The following is a 22609-nucleotide window of genomic DNA, read 5'->3' as shown; positions in this document are numbered from 1 at the left end:
TGTAGAATTAGTTGTGATTTCACATCTGTAACATTTAAATAGATGCAGAGTGCAAAAAGAAAAAAAAGAGAGGCAGGAGAATCGTTTGAACCTGGGAGGCAGAGGTTGCAGGAAGCCGAGATTGTGCCACTGCACTCCAGACTGGTGACAGACTAAGCGTTCATCTCAAAAAATAACAGTAATAAAATTTCAATAAATACAAACTGTAGACTAATCTCCCACTAAAAGAACTATTAAAAAATGAGTGAGAAATGTCTCCAAATTGTAAAATTCACATAGAAAAGACATTATTTTTCTAAACTGTAAATTCACAGAGGTCATTTCATTATTCTGCAACCTTTAACACTCACACTTAAAAGATTCTGCATAGAAATATAATTTGTGCTGTAAGCATATCATAAACAATTAAAATTATTTACCACTAACTCTTAAAAATTTAATTTTTGTTTCTAGCAAGTTTTATATTTGCCACACTAAGAATCTAAGATTTTTCTTTTAAAAACAAAGAAAAACAATCCTAATTAATTTATTCCACTTACCTGTCGACAGTGCGTGCCTTTTATATTTTGTTTTTTGAGTCAGAGTTTTACTCCTGTTTCCCAGGCTGGAGTGCAGTGGCGTGATCTTGGCTCACTGTAACATCCACCTCCCTGGTACAAGCGATTCTTCTGCCTCAGCCTCCCAAGTAAATGTGCCACTGCCCAGCTAATTTTGTATTTTTAGTACAGATAGGGTTTCACCATGTTGATCTGGCCAGTCTCGAACTACTGACATCAGGTGATCCACCCAACTTGGCCTCCCCAAGTGTTAGGATTATAGGCGTGAGCCATCGCATCTGGCAATTAATTTCTTTTTTCATTTTCTTTTTAAACAGTCTCACTCTGTTGCCTAGATTGGAGTGCAGTGGCATGATCATGGCTCACTGCAACCTCCTGTGAGCTACTTGGGAGGGTGAGGCGGAAGAATAGCTTTGAACCTGGGAGGCAGAGGTTGCAATGAGCCGAGATGCTAACACTGCACTCCAGCCTGGTGATAGAACGAAACTTATATCCAAAAAAAAGAAAAATAAAAGTTTTAAATAAAATCTGCTTTAAAATTTGATACCTGATAACCTCACTTTGGTTTTCGAATTGGCTGACAACCAAAATGCAACTCTTGCCATCTAACTACAATTAAAAGGAAATTCTAAGGCTGCTAAGTGGTCAAAAGTTTCACTTTCACCTTTTTTTAAAAAAGATACATAATTTGGGTGGGCACGGTCACTCACGCCTGTAATCCCAGCACTTTAGGATGCCAAGGAAGGGAGATCATGAGGTCAGGTGTTTCAGATCAGCCTGACCAACATAGTGAAACCCTATTTCCTGTAAAAGTACAAAAAAATTAGCCTGGTGTAGTGGCGCAGGCCTGTAATCCCAGCTACTCAGGAGGCTGAGGCATGAGAATCGCTGGAACCCTGGAGTCACAGGTTGCAGTGAGCCCAGATCGTGCCACTGCACTCCAGCCTGGGCAACAGTCTCACTTCCAACTTTTTAAAAAGATACATAATTAGCCAGGCGCGGTGGCTCAAGCCTGTAATCCCAACACTTTGGGAGGCCGAGGCGGGTGGGATGACGAGGTCAAGAGATCTAGACCATCCTGGTCAACATGGTGAAACCCCGTCTCTACTAAAAATACAAAAAATTAGCTGGGCACGGTGGCGTGTGCCTGTAATCCCAGCTACTCAGGAGGCTGAGGCAGGAGAATTGCCTCAACCCAGGAGGTGGAGGTTGCGGTGAGCCGAGATCACGCCATTACACTCCAGCCTGGGTCACAAGAGCTAAACTCTGTCTCAAAAAAGATACATAATTTTCCAAAAAATTTTTATGACCATTTGAATAGTTGGGCTTTTGCTAATCACTCATAATCAACGGAATTATATTTTGCAAGCTCTAAGAGAACACTTAATATTCATATCAGAAACCCATGATTATAATGTATGGATCTGGTACAAACAATCTTTTTTATACATTGAATTCTGCATTTTATTCTTCCATATGTATGAGATTCACCAGTACCAGTTTTCTCTTGTGGCATAAAGAGCTGATTGTTATTTGTATTACCTATTAAAATTCTGTGGCAGCTCATGGTATTATTGACCGTATGTTCTAGTGTCCTTTTGCAGATTTAAATATTTAAATGTAGTGTCAATTTAATATTTAGATGTGTTACCTGTCTGGATAATCTGTAATTAAACAGATCTTTTGTAATGGTAATTTGCACACACTGAAAATCCAGGAAGGCAATTATTTTCCTCCTTTTTTTTTTTTTGGAGATGGAGTTTCACTCGTTACTCAGGCTGGAATGCAATGGCACGATCTCGGCTCACCGCAACCTCTGCCTCCTGGGTTCAGGCAATTCTCCTGCCTCAGCCTCCTGAATAGCTGGGATTACAGGCATGCACCACCATGCCCAGCTCATTTTTGTATTTTTAGTAGAGACAGGGTTTCACCATGTTGACTAGGATGGTCTCGATCTCTTGACCTTGTGATCCACCCGCCTCAGCCTCCCAAAGTGCTAGGGTTATAGGCGTGAGCCACCGCGCCCAGCCTGATCTCGATCTCTTGACCTTGTGATTCACCCACCTCGGCCTCCCAAAGTGGTAAGATTACATGCTTGAGCCACCACACCTGGCCATTATTTTTCTCTTTTTAACTGGAAATCACATTTGTAAGTTGTGATATCGATTATCAGCAGTGCATTCATGATTCAATTTATATTTTGTGTGTCTGGTAAGAAATTTTACATAGCATTCAATTTGAATATAAGTCTTGAGCCTTAGGAAATTAATTCTACAAATCTTATAGATATAAATGTATCAACCTTTTATGTTTTGCAAAGATATATATACATTCCATTTATTAAAATACTGGAATTGGTGTTATAGATAGTTGTAGATATCAGAATGAAAATAAAATGTGAAAATTACAGCTTAATAAATATTTATGGTAAAGGTAAATAAATACAAGATATAAATTATGCTTTTTTTTTTTTGAGCCAGAGCCTCACTTTTGCTGCCCAGGCTGGAGTGCAGTGGCACAATCTCAGCTTGCTGCAACCTCTGCTTCCTGAGTAGCTGGGGCTACAGGCATGTGCCACCACACCAGGTTAATTTTTGTATTTTTAGTAGAGACGGTGTTTCACCATGTTGGCCAGGCTGGTCTCAAACTCTTGACCTCAGGATCTGCCCATCTAGGCCTCCCAAAGTGCTGGAATTACAGGCGTGAGCCACCGTGCCTGGCCTAAATTAGACATCTTTACAAGGTAGTTATTTACAGTGGCTTAGAATTTACATGGCAAGCTGAAAAACTGAAAAAGTTAAACGCATGCTTTGGCAGTTTAGCTTTTCTGAAGTGTTTAAATAGAATAGAGTAAAATAATACATCTCAAAATATCAACTTTTCTGGTAATTTTCAGATCAAAACAGTTAAATTTTATAAAATTTTATGCTGGTCAATTTGATGAGAAGCTTCGTTCTTAAAACTGTTACAAGTGGAAGAGATTACAGAATGATGGTGCTTTCATGTTGGGGGGGGAGAGAAAATTATTACCAGGGGCTAGACATTCATTAGTCTCAACGTTGACTTCACTACTATTTTGTCTCCAATTATGTTAATAATAAAGTCATGGCCTTGACCCAAGGTATTTTCTTAAAACTGATGTTTCTGGGCCTGGTGTGGTGGCTCACAACAGTAATCCCACACTTTGGGAGGCCAAGGCGGGCGAATCACCTGAAGTTAAAATTTCAAGACCAGCAGAGTTTTGAGATTGTCTCAAAAAACAACAACCAAATAAAAAACAACAAAAAATACGTTGTCAGCCATATTAATAAAAAAATGCATAGAAATGAAGATATTTAAGTCACAATTTATATTTTAAAAACAAAATGCTCTGGAAACCTTTTTCTTGAAAGGTTTTCTAGGTAGAGTATTATATCATCAGTAAAGAAAGTTTAATTTTTTTTTTTTTTACTTACATGCTTTTTTTGTTTGTTTTTGTTTTTTTGAGATGGAGTTTCGCTGTTGTTACCCAGACTGGAGTGCAGTGGCACGATCTTGGCTTACCACAACCTCCGCCTCCTGAGTTCAAGCAATTCTCCTGCCTCAGCCTCCCGAGTAGCTGGGACTACAGATGCGCACCACCATGCCCAGCTAATTTTTGTATTTTTAGTAGAGACGGGGTTTCACCTTGTTGACCAGGATGGTCTCGATCTCATGACATCGTGATCCACCCGCCTCGGCCTCCCAAAGTGCTGGGATTATAGGCGTGAGCCACTGGCTTTTTAAAATTTTGTTGGATTTGTCTGACTAGGATTCTACAATTACGTTCAATAGGAGTGTTACAGTAGTAGATATCCTTGTCTCATTTTTATTCTAATGAAGAATACATGCAACTGTTTGTGTTTTTAGTATGTTGGCTGAGGATTTTTCATATGTCTCTTATTATTTTGAGGTATGTTTTGCCAATACTTCCTTTGTTGAGAATATACTTGTGAATGAATATTGAATTCCCTAAGTGCATTCTCTTCATCTGTTAATTGTGTAACTTTTTGCTTTAATTATCTTTACTTGGTGAATTGCAGTTACTGACTTGCATACGATGAAACATCTTCACATACATGAATAAAGCTCACAACTGTGACAAAACAATCTTTTGATTTGCTTATGAACTCAGATTGCTAGTGTTTCATGGAGGATTTTTGTTTCAATGTTTACCAAAACTATTGGCCTGTAGTTTCCTTTCTTTGTGCCTTCCCTAGATTTTAGTATCGAGATAATACTGATTTTGTAAAATGAGTTAAGGTGTAATCCCACATTGAGTATTTGGAGTACATTCAGTAGGAGGAAGAGCTCATCTTTGTATATTTGGTAACATTTGTCTGTGATTTTATATAATTCAGGGCTCTTATGGTTGGTAGGTTTCTTATTACTAATTCAGTTTCATCATCTATTTTACACATTTTTGCCTGGTGCAAGACTTCTGTTTCTTCCTGGTTCAATTTTGGAAAGTTTGTGAGCAACTGCTTCAGTTTTCCTCTAGTACAAAAGGCGTACAATAAGATCTAATACAAGTAAAGGTACTAGAGCCCTCTTCACATTTGTGATGTTCACCTTCAACAGAAATACTCTTAATCACTTCACAGGTTTATGTTTTCTCAGGCATGCACCACCACGCCTGGCTAATTTTGTATGTTTTTAGTAGAGACAGGGTTTCTTTCTCCATGTTAGTCAGGCTGGTCTCAAGCTCCTGACTTCAGGTGATCTGCCTGCCTAGGGCTCCCAAAGTGCTGGGATTACAGGTGTGAGCCACCGCACCCGGCTCAAAGACCTTTTGGCAATAATTGCACTTACCATGTTTTTACTAAGTATGAACTCTCTGGTGATGCACAAGATGTGAGCCAATATTAATGTGTTTCTCACAGTCTTATATTTGTACAATTTTTCTCAAAAATAAATGCTTTGCTGTACAATAAGGTGTATTGGTTGAAAGTTTTGGCACACTGGTCTTGTTTGTAGCGTTTCCCTCCAGCATGAATTATACTATGAGTAGTAAGAGTTGAGGATTGGTTAAAAACTTTGCCACACTTTTCACATATCTAAGGCTTCTCTCCAGTATAACTTATGTGTAGTAAGTTGGGAGAATTGCTTAAAGGCTTTGCCACATTCCTCACATTTGCAGATTTTCTCTCCAGTATGAATTATGTTTAGTAATGGATGAGGATTTGTTAAAAGCTTTGCTACATTCTTCACATTTTATGATTTCTCTCCTGTATGAATTATTTTATGTTAAGGTATGAGAATCAATAAAAAGCTTTGAGACATTCTTCATTATTCATAGGGTTTCCCTCCAGAATGAATTATCTTACATGTAGTCAGGGTTGAGAAGTGGTTAAAAGCTTTATCACATTCTTCCTATTTATAGGATTTCTCTCTGCTATGAATTTTCTTATGTTCCTTAAGGGTTGAGGACTGCTTAAAGCCTTTGCCACATTCTTCACATTTGTAGGGTCTCTCTCCAGAATGAATTCTCCTATGTGTAGTCAGGTTTGAGAATAAACTAAAGGCTTTGTCACATTCTTCACATTTGTAGGGTTTTTCTCCAGTATGAATTCTGTTATGTCTTGTAAGGTGTGAGTACCAATTAAAAGCTTTGCCACATTCTTCACAGTTGTAGGGCTTCTCTCCAGGATGAATTTTCTTATGTTTAGTAAAGTGTGAGAACTGGTTAAAAGCTTTGCCACATTCCTCACATTTGTAGGTTTTCTCTCCAGTGTGAATTATCTTATGTTTAGTAAGGGTTGAAAGTACGGTAAAGGCTTTGCCACATTCTTCACATTTGTACGGTTTTTCTCCAGTATGAATTCTCTTATGTCTACTAAGGTATGAGGACAGGGTAAAAGCTTTACCACATTCTTCACATTTGTAGGGTTTCTCTCTGGTATGAATTTTCTTATGTCTACTAAGGTGTGAGTAACAATTAAAAGCTTTGCCACATTCCGCACATTTGTAGGGTCTCTGTCCAGTATGAATTCTCTTATGTGTCGTAAGGGTTGAGCAAACACTAAATGCTTTGCCACATTCTTCACACTTGTAGGGTTTCTCTCCAGTATGAATTCTCTTATGTGTAGTAAGGTGTGAGTACCAGTTAAAATCTTTGCCACATTCCTCACATTTGTAGGGTCTCTGTCCAATATGAATTTTCTTGTGTGTAGCAAGGGTTGAAAATATACTGAAATCTCTGCCACATTCTTCACATTTGTAGGGTTTTCCTCCAGCATGAATTCTCTGATGTCTAGTAAGGGTTGAGAACACATTAAAGGCTTTGCCACATTCTTGACAATTGTAAGGTTTCTCTCCACTATGAATTTTCTTATGTTTAGTAAGGTGTGAGGACCATTTAAAAGCTTTGCCACATTCTTCACATTTGTAGTGTTTCTCTCCAGCATAAATTATCTTATGCCTACTAAGAGTTGAGGACTGGTTAAAAGTTTTTCCACATTCTTCATCTTTGTAAGATTTCTCTCCAGTATGAACTCTCCTGTGTCTAGTAAGGGTTGAGAACCAGTAAAAGGCTTTGCCACATTCTTCACATCGGTAAGAATTCTCTCTAACATGAATTCTTTTATGCTGACTTAGATGTAAAAGCATGTAAAATGATTTGCCACATTGTTTACATTTGAAAGGTTTCTTTCCAGCATGTCTTGTCTTACGTCTATCTGAATTTAACAATTTATGAATGACTTTCCCATATGTATCACATTGAAATATTTTGCTCTGGTTACTTGTCAAACACTGGTTTAGTTCATTATAACCTTCTTTGTGCACATTACACTCATTCACACTTTTACAGCCTTTTCTTAACTGTAAATCCTTATGTCCACATTTTACATATTCTCTCAGTATCACTTTTTGAAAAGAATCTTTTATGCCTGGCCTTTGCCCAAGGTCTTGGCCAAAATGAGAACAAAGAACTGAAAGAAATAAAAATAACAAATTACTCCATTTACTAGTGTCAGATAAATATAGATTACAAATCTAACCTGTAACATTATACCAACTATATAAACAAGATGACATAGCAAAATACCAAAGGATATAATTTTTATAGACATATATATGTAACAAAAACACATTAACCAAAATACATCTCAGAAAAAATTATAAATGAGTTAAGTGTTTGAAGTGCCCCATGTGAGCACAATGCAAAAAGCCACATAGAAGGAAAAAAAAAAACTTTGTTACATTTACCCAACACAGCTCTTCCAGCTCCCCAATATAATATAATGCCTTTAGAAATAAACTGCCAGCCAGGCATGGTGGCTCAATCTGCAATCCCAGCCACTCGAGAGGCTGAGGCAAGAGAATCCCTTGAAAGCAGGAGGCAGAGGTAGCAGTGAGTCAAGATTGTGCCACTGCATTCCACCTTGGGTAGCAGAGCAAGACAACATCTCAAACAACAACAACAACAGAACAGTAAACTGCCAACTTCCAATTTTTTTTAAAGAAAGACAAGTAGGCCGGGTGTGGTGGCTCAAGCCTGTAATCCCAGCACTTTGGGAGGCCGAGGCGGGTGGATTACCAGGTCAGCAGATCGAGACCATCCTGGTCAACATGGTGAAACCCCATCTCTACTAAAAATTACAAAAAATTAGCTGGGCACGGTGGCGTGTGCCTGTAATCCCAGCTACTTGGGAGGCTGGGGCAGGAGAATTGCCTGAACCCAGGAGGCGGAGGTTGCGGAGAGCCAAGATCGCACCATTGCACTCCAGCCTGGGTAACAAGAGCGAAACTCCGTCTCAAAAAAAAAAAGAAAGACAGACTAGTAAAATACTGGCTCCTACATCTTTGTTACTTGCTTGTAGGTGCCTTTCTAGACACTGGTTTCTGTCTCCCATAACACATAGTGCTGACAGAAATGGTGGTGTACTTTGGAATGACAGTTTGAGTCTGCTGAGACCAAAGGGAAATGTTGCAGCAGTGGAGACTTCAGTAACACAGAAAAAAGGAAAGAGAAAAAGAAAAAAGGTGTAGGAAGCGATTACTGAGTATCAAGAAAGAAGATAAATAATTTTCTTTAGCTAAAATTACAAAGCTTCACATAAGACACATTCTAAGAACATGTTTACAAGACTCTCAGAATCTCTGACCCAGACAATTGTTCAAAGTATGCCAGGAGAAGGCCATATTATAAAGATTGAAACAGGTAACTTTTGTTTTTTTCTTAGAGTATCACTCTGTCACCCAGGCTGGAGTGCAGTGGCACGATCTTGGCTCACCGCAACCTCCGCCTCCTGGGTTCAAGAGATTCTCCTGCCTAAGCCTCCTGAGTAGCTGGGACTACAGTTGTGTGGGATCATGCTCGGCTAATTTTTGTATTTTTTAGTAGAAACCAGGCTTCACCATATTGGATAGTCTGGTCTCAAACTCCTGACCCTGTGTTCTGCCCATCTCGGCCTCCCAAAGTGTCAGGATTACAAGTGTGAGCCACCGCGCCCAGCCCAGGTAACTTTTTTTAATGTTCAAATTTTAATAAAAGATTACCTGGCCCTCTTTGTGTATGTGGCCTGAAATGAAGGTTCATTACAGTGGCATGAAGGCAAACAGGATTAAGATAAACATCACCTTCTGATAGCATTAAATTGATTTTTTTAAATGGTAAATGCTGACGTGGATGGGGGACAACTGATTTGAATAAAGTTGAAAGAACATGTCAAAGTCAGTTTTAAGTCACGTTTGAGTACTGTAAATTTTGATCCTTCTAATATGTTGATTTGTATATTCAGTTTTAACTATGAATCTCATTTGCAGATCAGAGTTAGAAAAAGTTAAATTAGTTAAAATAAATGTTTAGTTACACATTAAAAATATTACAACGTATATAAAATATGGCAATGTTTTTCCAACAAAAGTATTAAAAATTGAAAATAAACTGAATAACAATCAATGAGTGAACTATGAACACAGAGAACTATAGAAATCAGAAAACTGGAAATAACAAATACATTTAAAATATTAGAAAAACAGGCAGGACATGGTGGCTCATGCCTGTATTCTCAGCACTTTGGGAAGCCAAGGCAGGCAGATCATGAGGTCAGTAGATCAAGACCATCCTGGCCAAAATGGTGAAACTCTATCTCTGCTAAAAATACAAAAATTAGCCGGGTGTGGGGTGTGGTGGCAGGTGCCTATAATCGTAGCTACTCAGAAGTCTGAGGCAGAAGAATCGCTTGAACCTGGGAAGTGGAGATTGCAGTGAGCAGAGATTGTGCCACTGCACTCCAGCCTGGCGACAGAGCAAGACTCCATCTAAAAAACAAAGAAAAACAGAAATTATGAAGATAAAAAATACAAAAAGGAATAACTGAAAAATCTCTCAAAACTGATGCAAAAATGAAGAAGCCCAACAAACAAACAAGGATACAGAGAAAGATATTTATATGAAACACATATGTAAGCACAATTTTAAAAGTCACAGAAAAGAGAATCTTGGGAGCTGCTAACCCAGCACTTTGGGAGGCCAAGGCAGGCGATCGATCACCTGAGGTTGGGAGTTCATGACCAGTCTGACCAATATGGAGAAACTCTGCCTGTACTAAAAACACAAACCTAGATAAGCATGGTGGTGTATGCCTGTAATCCCAGCAACTCAGGAGCCTAAGGCAGAAGAAACGCTTGTACCTGGGAGGCAGAGGTTGAAGTGAGTTGAGATTGCACCATTTCACTCCAGCCTGGGCAACAAGAGCAAAACTTCGTGTCAAAAAAAAAAAAAAAAAAAAAAAGTAAAGTGTTATTTGCAAGAATACCCTAATGAGATAGGCAGTGAATTCTGAATAAAAATTTTGCAGGCTAGAAGTAAACTGTGTGATATAGCCAAAGTATTGAAAAATACAGCTTTCAAGTGGGTAAAATACCATCACCAAATTTGTCCTACCAAAGAAAAAGAAAAAAACTTCAAAAATAACCGTATTCTAAAAAAGTGTTGGCACTGCCTTACATATAAAAGGTGCAAAGAATCCAAGAGAACAAGAAGTAATTATTAGTAAGTGTCTTTGTTTTAGAAAATTTTTCAGTCAAGAGACATACTTTCTTTGTTTGAGACGAAGTCTCACTCTGTCACCCAAGCTGGAGTCCAGTGGTGAGATCTTAGCTCACTGCAACCTCCATTTTCTGGGTTCAAGCAATTTTCCTGCCTCAGCCTCATGAATAGGTAGGACTACAGGTGTGCAACACTGTACTCAGCTAATTTCTGTATTTTTTTTTTTTAAGAGACGGGGATTTCACCATGTTGGTCAGGCTGGTCTTGAACTCCTGACCTTGTGATCTGCCCACCTCGGCCTCCCAAAGTGCTGGGATTTACAGGCATGAGCCACCACTCCCAGCCCTGAAGAGACATAATTTCAATAAAGAAATGTATTTAAAATTATTAAAAAACAAGATCCAATTTGCCTTTCTACAAGGGTCAACTGACATCTAACAATTAAAAAAAAAAAAAGAAGGTGGCAAGATGGATTCAGACATTGCATGCAGATATTAACCAAATGAGAGCAGAAGAGGTCATAATAGTATTACAAAAGCTACATCTTAAGTCAAAAACTGTCATTTTTATATAAAGTACTTTAAGTCAAAACTGCAAAGAGACAAAGAACATTAAACAATAATAGATTTATTTACTGGGAACCTATCACAAATGTGTGTGTGTGTGTGTGTGTGTGTGTGTATGTGTATGTCACACTAAGGTTTGAAATCTATAAAGCAAATATTGACAGACTGAAAGAAATATTTAGAAAAAAATAGGACATTTCAATATCCCACTTTCTATAATAAAAATAAAACAAGACAGTATTCGTAAGTGAAGAGAGGAATTGAAGGCCGTGTAATACAATTGTTCTTAACAGAGACATAGAGAAAACTCCTCGACAAGATCAGGAAACACATTCTTCTCAAAAGCTTATACAACATTCTCTTTGATAGACCACCTGCTAGGCCAAAAAAGGAGTCTTAAAAAATTGTTAAAATTGACATTTTATGGATTACATTCTATGACCAAAATGGAATAAAAGTATAAAATAGAAAAAAAGGTCGGGCGCAGTGGATCAAGCCTGTAATCCCAGCACTTTGGGAGGCTGAGGCAGGCAGATCACCTGAGGTCAGGAGTTCAAGAACAGCCTGACCAACATGGAGAAACTGCACCTCTACTAAATATACACAGTTAGCTAGGCATGATGGTGCGTGCCTGTAGTCCCAGCTACCTGAGAGGCTGAATCAGGAGAATTGCTTGAACCTGAAAGGTGGAGGTTTGCAGTGAGCCGAAATCTTTCCATTGCACTCCAGCCTGAACAAGAGCGAAACCTTGTCCCTCGACACCAAAATAAATAAATAATAAATAAAAATTTAAAATGTACCAATACAAATTAAACAACACACTCATCAGCACGCTCCTGTTCAAAGGTTGAAATAATCTGAAGATGTTCATACTGCTCATGTAATCTGCAGATTTAATGCAATGTTTTTCAAAATTTCTCATTCCATTTTTGAGGCAATACAAATAGCAACCTCAAAAGTATATGGAATCTCAAGAGACAAGGAAGTACCCAACAGTCTTCAAAGGAAAAACAATGTTAAAGGCATTACAGTTTCTGATTTCAAAACACATTCCAGGCCAGGGATAGTGGTGCATGCCTGTAATCCCAGTATTTTGGAAGGCCAAGATGGGCAGATCCTCTGAGGTCGGAAGTTCAAGACCAACCCAGCTAACACGATGAAACCCCATCTTTACTAAAAATTCAAAAAAAATTAGTTGGGTACAGTGGTGGGCACCTGTAATCACAGTTACTTGGAAGGAGGATGAGGCACAAAAATTGCTTAAACCCAGGAGACGGAGGTTGTAGTGAGCCGAGATGGTACCACTGCACTCCGGCCTGCATGACAGAGTGAGACTCCATCTCAAAAAAAAAAAAAGAAAGAAAAGAAAAAAAAGAAAACATATTACAAAGTTACAGAGTTAAAACAATTTGGGGATTAAAGCACAATGGCTTAAGCCTGTAATTAGCACTTTGGCAGGTTGAAGTGAAGGATCACCCTGAGGTCAGGAGTTTGAAACCAGCCTGGTCAACATGGCGAAACCCCATCTCAACTAAATATACAAAAATTAGCTGGGCATGGTGGCAGGCGCCTGTAATCCCAGCTACTCAGTAAGTTGGAGGTTGCAGTTATCTGCAATCATGCCATTCCACTCCAGCCTAGGGGACAAGAGTAAAACTCCATCTCACAAAAAAGAAAAAAATAGACATTTAAAAAAAAACCAATTTGGTCTGAGTATAATCATTATTAAGTGAACTGATAAAATAGGCAGCACATATCTAAACTTTCATATTTGCAGCATCATTACTGAAAGCCAATAGCTGAAGCAATTCAAATTTCTGTCACCAAATTATTCAGTAGCTATAATTTGAAATATAAAAATATTGCAGTATCACATGGAATTTTATAAGCAGGAAATATTCTAACTATCAAGATACATTTGACATTATGCAAAATGAAATGAGTGAGCCACAAAAAGAGAGAGATTGCCTGAAATATATAAAGCAGTTACACTCTTAGAAAAAAGAGAGTGGTCTTGGGAAAATTACAGAAAATTAGAAAAATTGGTTGTTGTTTAATGTGTATGGAGATTTGGCTTTGCAAAATCAAAACATCTAGAGATATACTGCATAACACTGTCAGTACAATATGACTAAACAGAATGTTTAAAAATATTTGGTAATAAATTTTGTTATTGGTTTTTGACAAGTAAAAATAATATGTAAAAATATACAGTTATGATAATTTTAATATTATCTCCAAATCCCAAAGTTTTTCTTCCACACAAAATAATATAGATTTACAATAGACATTGAAATTAGGAGAATTTTTATGCCTGCTCACCTAGAAAAGATTGAACAACCATTTACAACAAACCTGCACAACAAATATACAAGTTATTTAAAAAAAACAGGAATAATATTTATAGAGGGACACAAACATAGAGGTGATGATATTGGCCGTAGACACATGGCTGATTCATAGTTGATTTTGCTCAACACTGTCTTACACTGTACGGAGTTAAACAATGTCATACATAATTATAATATAAACCAAAACAGCTGGGCGCTGTGGCTCACGCCTGTAATCCCAGAACTTTGGGAGGCCAAGGCAGGTGGATCACGAGGTCAAGAGATCGAGACCATCCTGGTCAACATGGTGAAACCCTATCCCTACTAAAAATACAAAAAAATTAGCTGGGCACGGTGGCGCGTGCCTGTAGTCCCAGCTACTCAGGAGGCTGAGGTAGGAGAATTGCCTGAACCCAGGAGGCGGAGGTTGCGGTGAGCCGAGATCGCACCATTGCACTCCAGCCTGGGTAACAAGAGCGAGACTCCGTTTCAAAAAAAAAAAACCAAAACAACAAAACAGAATTAACTGCTGTGAGGTGAAGACAAAAGAGACTGAGAACTTCCCAGTTTGATGTAATAAAAAAAAATCCTAACAAATAATACTAATTCAAAATTATTTTACTTCAAAAACAAGATAAAACTAAAGGTCTTCCAGAATAGAAGGTCAGGGTATTTATTACAACTAGCACAGTCTATAAGAAACGTTACAGAGTGGTTAGACACCTTGCCTCATGCCTGTAATTCTACAGCTTTAGGAAGCCAACGCAGTCGGATCACTTGAGACGAGTTCAAGAACAGCCTGAGAAACAGACTCTGCATATAAACAGAGAAACGCTAAAATGGTCCATTATGTTGAAAAATAAATGATGCTGCACAACATCATAAAACCGTATATGAATATAAAGCTCTCTATTAAATGTAAATAACATATATAGAATGTTTTACTATCCTAATGATGGTACATAAAACCCTTAAAAATTCTTCTATAGATATAAAAAGCAACATAAATCTGCATAAATCTTTTAATAGATACACAATATAATATAATTTGTAATATCTATACAAACTGGAAAATATAACAGTATAGGTTTTGTATTTAATTGAAGTTATGAAATTAAAATATATTGTTTTAACTTTAAGATGTCTTATGTAATCTCTGTCAAGATGGTTACAGTATACTTCAAGATGATTATATTTATAGAAAGCATGTAAAACAAACTAAAAAAGGAATCAAGCATGTCACAACGAAGTTAAACAAAAATTAAGAGAGTAAAACAACAAATGAGAAAAAATATGTCGGCAAGAAACACAGTAACAATGAGGTGGTTTCTGCAGATCAGCGGACTTAGTCTTTCCCCCTGCTGGCTCTGAGCAACCGGGCAGTATTTCCCCCTGTGAGGCACACACCCTGCACCAAAGAGCAGCCAGAGAGCTTTTGTTAACTGGTTCCCAAATCTTGTGCATCCTGACTTGGTGAGACCACCCCGCGCAACAGGCATTGTTAGGTAATTTATAAAACAGTGTTCCCACTGTCATCAGGTGGTGCCCCTCTGGGATTAAAATCTCAGAGAAAGGGGCAGGGAGTTATCTCTGCTGTTCTGCAGCCTCTACTGGTGACACCTCCAGGTGTGAGAGAAACCCAGGCAAATAGAGTCTCAATTAGATTCCCAGCAAATCACAGCAGCCTGACAGGAAAAAAAAAAAAAAAAAAAAAAGCCTGGCCAGGCGCGGTGGCATGTGCCTGTAGTCCCAGCTACTCAGGAGGCTGAGGTGGGAGGATCGCTTGAGCCCAGGAGTTCTGGGCTGTAGTGCGCTATGCTGATCAGGTGTCCGCACTAAGTTCGGCATCAATATGGTGACCTCCCAGGAGCGGGGGTCCACCAGGTTGCCTAAGGAGGGGTGAACCGGCCCACGTCGGAAATGGAGGAGGTCAAAACTCCTGTGCTGATCGGTAGTGGGATCGCGCCTGTGAATAGCCACTGCACTCCAGCCTGGGCAACATAGCGAGACCCAATCTCTTTAAAAAAAAAAAAAAATGCCTGTCTCATCTGTAATCCCAGCACTTTAGAAGGCCAAGGCAGACAGATTACCTGAGGTAAGGAGTTCAAGATAAGCCTGGCCAACATGGTGAACCCATGTCTACTAAAAATACAAAAAATTACCCAGATGTAGTGGCAGGCACCTGTGATCCCAGCTACTCAGGAGGCTGAGACAGGAGAATTGCTTGAACTTGGGAGGCAGAGGTTGCAGTAACCTGAGATTGCACCTGGCGGACACAGGGAGACACAATTTCAAAAATAAATAAAATATTTTTGATGAAGTCTTGCCCTGTCGCTCAGACTGAAGTGCAATGGAGTGATCTCAGGTCACCCCAATCCCTGCCTCCTGGGTTCAAGCCATTGCCCTGCCTCAGCCTCTTGAGCAGGTGGGATTACAGGTTCGTGCCAATATGCCTGGATTTTTTGTATCTTTAGTAGAGATGGGCTTTCACCATGTTGGCCAGGCTGGTCTTGAACTCCTGACCTTGTGATCCACTCGCCTCGGCTTCCCAAAGTGCTGGGATTACAGCAAGTGTGAGGTGAAGAAGCCAAGTTCTTTTAACGAACCGCTCTCATTTGAATTAATAAAGCGAAAACTTTCTGATTACCAAAAAGATGGTGAGAAGGCATTTATGATGAAGTTGCCCTTATGACCTAAACACCTCCCACCAGGTTCCACATCCAACACTTAGTGTTACATTGCAGCATCATGTTTGCAGAACATGGACATCGAAACCATACCATAGACCAACTAGGCTTCACAGACATGCACACAATTTTCCACTTAAAAGCAAAAGAATACACAATATTCTTATTTGCACCTCAAGTATTCCGTTAGAAAACATAACAAGTCTTTTGAAGAATACCACCTGAGGGTAGTGACTAACTAATACCTATAATCCTAACAATTTGGAAGACAAAAGTGAAAGAATCACTTGGGACCAAAAGTTTGAGACCAGCCTGGATAACATAGTTAGATCCTGCACTACAAATAATAAAAAAATTATCCAGGCATCGTTGTTCATGTCTGTAGTCTCAGCTACTTGGGAGGCTTAGGTAAAAAGACCATTTGAATCAAGGAGGCTGAGGTTGCAGTGAGCCAAAAGGATGCCACTATACTCTACCCTGGGTGACAGGTTTGATCCTGTCTCAAAATGACAACAACAAATAAATACAGTTCCAAAAAAATACATTGTGTGTATTCTTACCAAAACTGAATGAAACTAAAAATTAAAAGCAAAAGTAAAAGTGGCAAATAGAAGAACAAATAAAAATAAATCACACAGGCTGTGTGCAGTGGCTCAAACCGGTAATAGTGGCATTTTGGGAGGCTGAGGTAGGAGGATTGCTTGAGGCCAGGAGTTTGAAATTAGTCTGGGCAACATAGAAAAACCCTGAGAAAAGAAAGAAAGGGAAGGAAGGAAGGAAGGAAGGAAGGAAGGGAGGGAGGGAGGGAGGGAGGGAGGAAAAAGAAAAAGGTAAGAAAGGGGAAAAGAAAGAAAACTAAAACATGCTCTTCATCATATTCTTGGCTCAAGGGTAAAAAAAATTAATTGCATTAAAATGTCAATACAACATACAGTGGTAAAAAATTAAGTATAATCTCTATAAAAATCACAATAGTGCTGAATGCAGTGGCTCACACCTGTAATCCCAGCATGTTGGGAGACCGAGGTGGGCAGAACACAAGGTCAGGAGTTTGAGATCAGCTTGGTCTCAAATTTGATAACAAGGTAAGGAGTTTGAGGCCAGCTTTATTAATAATACAAAAATTAGTCAGGTGTGGTGGCAGGCACCTATACTTGGGAGGCTGAGGGAGAAGAATCGCTTGAAACTGGAGGCAGGGCCGGGTGCGGTAGCTCACGCCTGTAATCCCAGCACTTTGGGAGGCTGAGGTGGGTGGATCACGAGGTCAAGAGATCGAGCCCATCCTCGTCAACATGGTGAAACCCCGTCTCTACTAAAAATACAAAAATTAGCTGGGCACGATGGCACGTGCCTGTAATCCCAGCTACTCAGGAGGCTGAGGCAGGAGAATCGCTTGAACCAGGGAGGTGGAGGTTGCAGTGAGCCGAGATCGCGCCACTGCACTCCAACCTGGGCAAAAGAACGAAACTCAATCTCAAAAAAAAAAAAAAAATCACAATACCACAGTTTTATTACAGAAATGTTTAACATTTTAAAATTTGATTATAAACTATACCTAGCAAAACACCCATGAAAACAAACAGAGACATTGTACTTCCTGATTGTAAAACATATTAAAAGGTATAACAAAAACCGTGTGATACTGACAAAGAAAGATAAAAAGATGAAAGGATAAAAGATATGTATATGATTACATGATCTTTCATGACACTGCCATGAGCACACAATAGAGAAAAGATAATCTTCTGAGAAAACGTTAAAAACTGAATATCAACACTGATGAAATGAAGTTGGATCATTTCTTTGAACTATATACAAATAATTTTTAAAAATAACAAATCTCCTGACCCCGTGATCTGCCCGCCTCAGCCTCCCAAAGTGCTGGGATTACAGGACTGAGTCACCCCACCCGGCCACAGACCTTGATCTTTACTGTGGTCCGTGAGGCAGTTCAATGACTCAGTTCCAGCTCCATGATTAACAGTTCATGGTCAGTTCTACCTACATAGAAACCCACACAGTGACCTGTAGAAGTCTCTGGTATCCAGTGAAAGCCATATTCATTTACATTCTAATATAAGGGCCATTTTAAATGGACCTAACTGAAGAAACCTGCCCTAGTGTCTGCTCCACGGATAAAAGTCATTAGGATATTTAATCTGTCAAAAGAAAAAAAAAAAAGGAAAATAACAACTACCTAAGCTCCTTGTAATAAGCCACTGTACCCCCAATAAGGGTGGGCACGATGGCTTACGCTTACAATCCCAGCATTTTGAAAGGCCAAGGCTGGCAGATCACAAGATCAGAAGTTTGAGAACAGCCTGACCAACATGGTAAAACCCCATCTCTTGTACAAATACAAAAATTAGCTGGGTATGGTGGCACACACCTGCGATCCCAGCTACTCAGGAGGCCGAGGCAGGAGAATCACTTGAACCTGGGACTCGGAGGTTGCAATGAGCTGAGATCATGCCATTGCACTCCAGCCTGGGCAACAGATTGAGACTCTATCCCCCACCCCCCAAAAAAAAGGCCAACTAAATGTGGACCCTATGCAGACCCAGAAGCCTTTTGACTAAGTTACAACCATACTCCACTACAAACACAGAGGGCAATTAGGAACCCCGAGAAGCCAACAAGAGAAGATCTTCATTTCCCCAAATCAGTTTATGAAAATTGAGTAGTTGTTTGCTTTTTCAAATTCACAGACACCAATATAAAACTATACTGTGCCCATTGTCAATGCTTCTGTTTTAACGTTAACACTGGAAATATACTGCAGAATAATGAATAAAAAATATTTTTGGGAGTGGGGGTGGGGGTGGGGGTGGTGGCAAAAATAAAAATAAAAAAAAAAGAAAATATTTTAAAAAGCCATTGAAAGTGAAGATACATAGGCCGGGCGCAGTGGCTCACGCCTATAATCCCAGCACTTTGGGAGGCCGAGGCGGGTGGATCATGAGGTCAACAGATCGAGACCATCCTGGCCAACAAGGTGAAACCCCGTCTCTACTAAAAATACAAAAATTAGCTGGGCATGGTGGCACGTGCCTGTAATCCCAGCTACTCAGGAGGCTGAGGCAGGAGAATTGCCTGAACCCAGGAGGCGGAGGTTGTGGTGAGCCGAGATCGTGCCATTGCACTCCAGTCTGGGTAACAAGAGTGAAACTCTGTCTCAAAAAAAAAAAAGAACGTGAAGAAGACAAATTAGTAAAATGTTGCTATTTCTAGAATAATCTTACACATAAAAGACTAGACAGTACATGGAAATTTGGCTACACTAATAAATACACTCAGTAAATTAACAAAATATAAAATTACCATAAAAATATATTATTGTCTATATACTTTAAACAAGCTATCAGACATAAAGTCTTTTCCTTTTTTTGAGACAGAGTCTTGCTCTGTGGCTCAGGCTGGAATACAACGGTGCAATCTAGGCTCACTGGAACCTCTACCTCCCAGGTTCAGGCCACCACACCTGGCTAAATTTTTATATTTTCTTTTCTTTTTTTTTTTTTTGAGATGGAGTTTCGCTCTTGTTACCCAGACGGGAGTGCAATGGGGCAATCTCAGCTCACCGCAACCTCCGCCTCCTGGGTTCAGGCAATTCTTCTCCCTCAGCCTCCTAATTTTTATATTTTCAGTAGAGATCATATAGGCCAGACTGGACTTGAACTCCTGAACTCAAGTGATCTACCTGCCTTGGCCTCCAAAAGGGCTGAAATTCAGTCCTGAGCCACCATGCCAGCTAAGAAAACAATCCTTTTAAAAATATAATTAAATAATGAATTTCTAAGAATTTAACCAGAGGCAAAAAAGTCTTTACAATGAAATATATAAATCAATAAAAGAGGCTAGGCATGGTGGCTCACCCCTGTAATCCCAGCACTTTGGGAGGCTGAGGTGGGTGGATTGCCTGAAGTCAGGAGTTCTAGACCAGCCTGGGCAACATGGTGAAACCCCATCTCTACTAAAAATACAAAAACTTAGTCAGGGATGGTGGAGGGTACCTGTCATCCCAGCTACTCGGGAGGCTGAGGCAAGAGAACCGCTTGAACCCAGGAGGTTGCAGTGAGCAGAGATCGCACCACTGTACTCCAGCCTGGGCGAAAACAGCAAAACTCTGTCTCAAATAAAAAAGAAAAAAAATTTCATATTTATGGATTGAAAGAATAAATATTGTTAGAGCACAATCTTCTCTAAAGTAATCTATAGATTCAACAAACTTCCTATCAAAATTGCAGTGGCATTTTTTGTTTACAGTAATAAAAAATACAATTCTAAAATTTACAAGAAACTACAATAAACCTCAAATAGCCAAAGCAATCCTGAGGAAAAAGAACAAAGCTCAGGGATATCATATTTTACAATTTCAAACTATATTTCAAGAATATAGTAATAAAAACAGGATGGAATGTGCAGAAAATTAACATAAAAACCAAAAGAGGCCAGGCATGGTGGCTCATGACTATAATCCCAGCAATTTGGAAAGTTGAGGTGGGTGGATCACCTGAGGTCAGGAGTTCGAGACCGACCTGACCAATGTGGAGAAACCCCATCTCTACTAAAAATACAACATTAGCCGGGCGTTGGGGCACATGCCTGTAATCCCAGCTACCTGGGGTCTGAGGCAGAAGAATCATTTGAACTCAGGAGGCAGAGGTTGAGGTGAGCTGAGATCGCACCACTGCACTCCAGCCTGGGTGACAGAGAGAGACTCTCTCAAAAAAACAAAACAAAACAAAAAACCCAATAGAACAGAGACCACTACTCTCATACATTTTAGACATGATGCAAAAAAAGAACCAAAAAAATAGTTTAACATAAAGTTTCTCAAAATAATGCAGATATCTGTGTGTCCCCCAAAACAATGAAAAAGCAGTCAGAATGTGCAGTCTCATATATTACGAAGAGGACTTTGGCTCTCACTGTAAACTTGAAGGAAGATCAATGAAGGGAAAGTAGAATCCTTGGAGAATTTAAAAGCCGAAGAGAGAAGATGACCCTAAGTAAGAACAATAAAACAAGCGCTTAAACACTTCAGGCTTCCCAGACACTATTTGTTTTGAAACACAGCTTCCCAAAACACATTGTAGGGACTGGCATTTTTTTCTAATCTTCCAACCTTTCATCTATGTCAACTGTTTTATTCACTCTCACCGACCTGGGGGTGTGACTACCACACTGTGTCTCTTCATATTCCAGGGATCTTTTCCTTGCTCCAGACAGGTGATCCAATCTGGCGTAGAGACAGCAATACCTGCTTTATTAAAAATAAATTACATGAATCTTGCTCATATTCTCTAATTGCAAACCTAGTACCTTGCTTAGTAAAGAGAATGTCATAGAATATTCTAAAAAATTAATACTAAAATACTATTTAATGACACAAAGTTTTAACATTTAGAAAATATTTTAAATTTGTAGGTCCTTAATTTCACTATCCTGTACTCATGAGTCAAAAGTTAGTGGTGGCAAATCGATTTTAACATGGGGCAACAATAATACCACTAAATTTCTGAAATTACGACTACTCTAGTGTGAAGGATACAGACCAGCTCAGGAATGTAAAATTCAGGCCAAAATAAAACATCTTGAAGAAAGTTTTTCCTACATGAACAAATCCTCAGGATTTCTTGAAAACAGGGATCAGAAACTCATTATGCAAAGCATTAATTACCAAAAATTATTATATAAAAATAGAGAAACGAAACCTTTAGGAAATGTAAGGAATTGTGTATTAAAGTTATTCTCACCCAAGAAGACCAGGTTTCTGTAGTTCTCTAACATCACTTTTCTATACAAATCCTGCTGAGCAGTGTCCAGGCATTGCCACTCCTCCAGAGAGAATTCGATGGCCACATCCCTAAATGTCAACGGCCCCTGAAAAACATGCACACACACACACACACACACACACACACACACACACACACACACAAACACACACACACATATATTTACAAATGTCCAGGGGCATAATTTATCATTTGAATTAAGGTTAAACAAGAGTAAAGAAAATTGGTTCTGACTTGTAGGAATGACTGAAAATTATTCAATAATTTTCAACACAGAAATATCCTCTCATGTATTCTCTAACTCTGAGAGAATTGTATAAGATCCACAAAACCAGTGTATATGATACTTTTGAGTGCTAAATTTGCATCACAAAGAATGAATTGTGCATATTTTCCAGACCAAAAAAAATGTTGAATTAGAAGGCACCTCTCAAGTTTCAATGGGTACAATAAACTGGAGATCTGCCGGGGGCGGTGGCTCAAGCCTGTAATCCCAGCACTTTGTGAGGCCGAGGCAGGTGGATCACGAGGTCAAGAGATTGAGACCATCCTGGTCAACATGGTGAAACCCCGTCTCTACTAAAAATACATAAATTAGTTGGGCATGGTGGTGCCCGCCTGTAGTCCCAGCTACTCAGGAGGCTGAGGCAGGA

At 39.2% G+C, this 22609-nt stretch overlaps 1 protein-coding gene across 8 annotated transcripts in view; it reads right to left on the bottom strand.

Moving 5' to 3' along the window:
• Positions 1-3891: 3891 nt before the first annotated feature.
• The window catches only part of LOC100393869 (uncharacterized), a 53034-nt gene continuing 34316 nt past the window's right edge, over positions 3892-22609 (bottom strand). For 4 of the 8 annotated variants that reach the window (XM_078361940.1, XM_054249733.2, XM_078361939.1 and 1 more), the window contains 3 exons: positions 21915-22041; positions 21323-21421; positions 3892-7507 (listed from right to left, as the gene is read on the bottom strand). In XM_078361940.1, coding sequence (XP_078218066.1) covers positions 5949-7507; positions 21323-21421; positions 21915-22041 — 1785 coding nt within the window. In that variant the 3' untranslated portion in view covers positions 3892-5948. The remainder of the gene's footprint in view (positions 7508-21322; positions 21422-21914; positions 22042-22609) is intronic. The other 4 variants (XM_078361942.1, XM_078361943.1, XM_078361941.1 and 1 more) reach the window with 1 other exon arrangement.

This window comes from Callithrix jacchus, chromosome 22 (genome assembly GCF_049354715.1).
Source record: "Callithrix jacchus isolate 240 chromosome 22, calJac240_pri, whole genome shotgun sequence".
In the NCBI taxonomy this organism is placed as follows: domain Eukaryota; kingdom Metazoa; phylum Chordata; class Mammalia; order Primates; family Cebidae; genus Callithrix; species Callithrix jacchus.
This window is presented reverse-complemented; position numbering and strand designations above follow the sequence as displayed.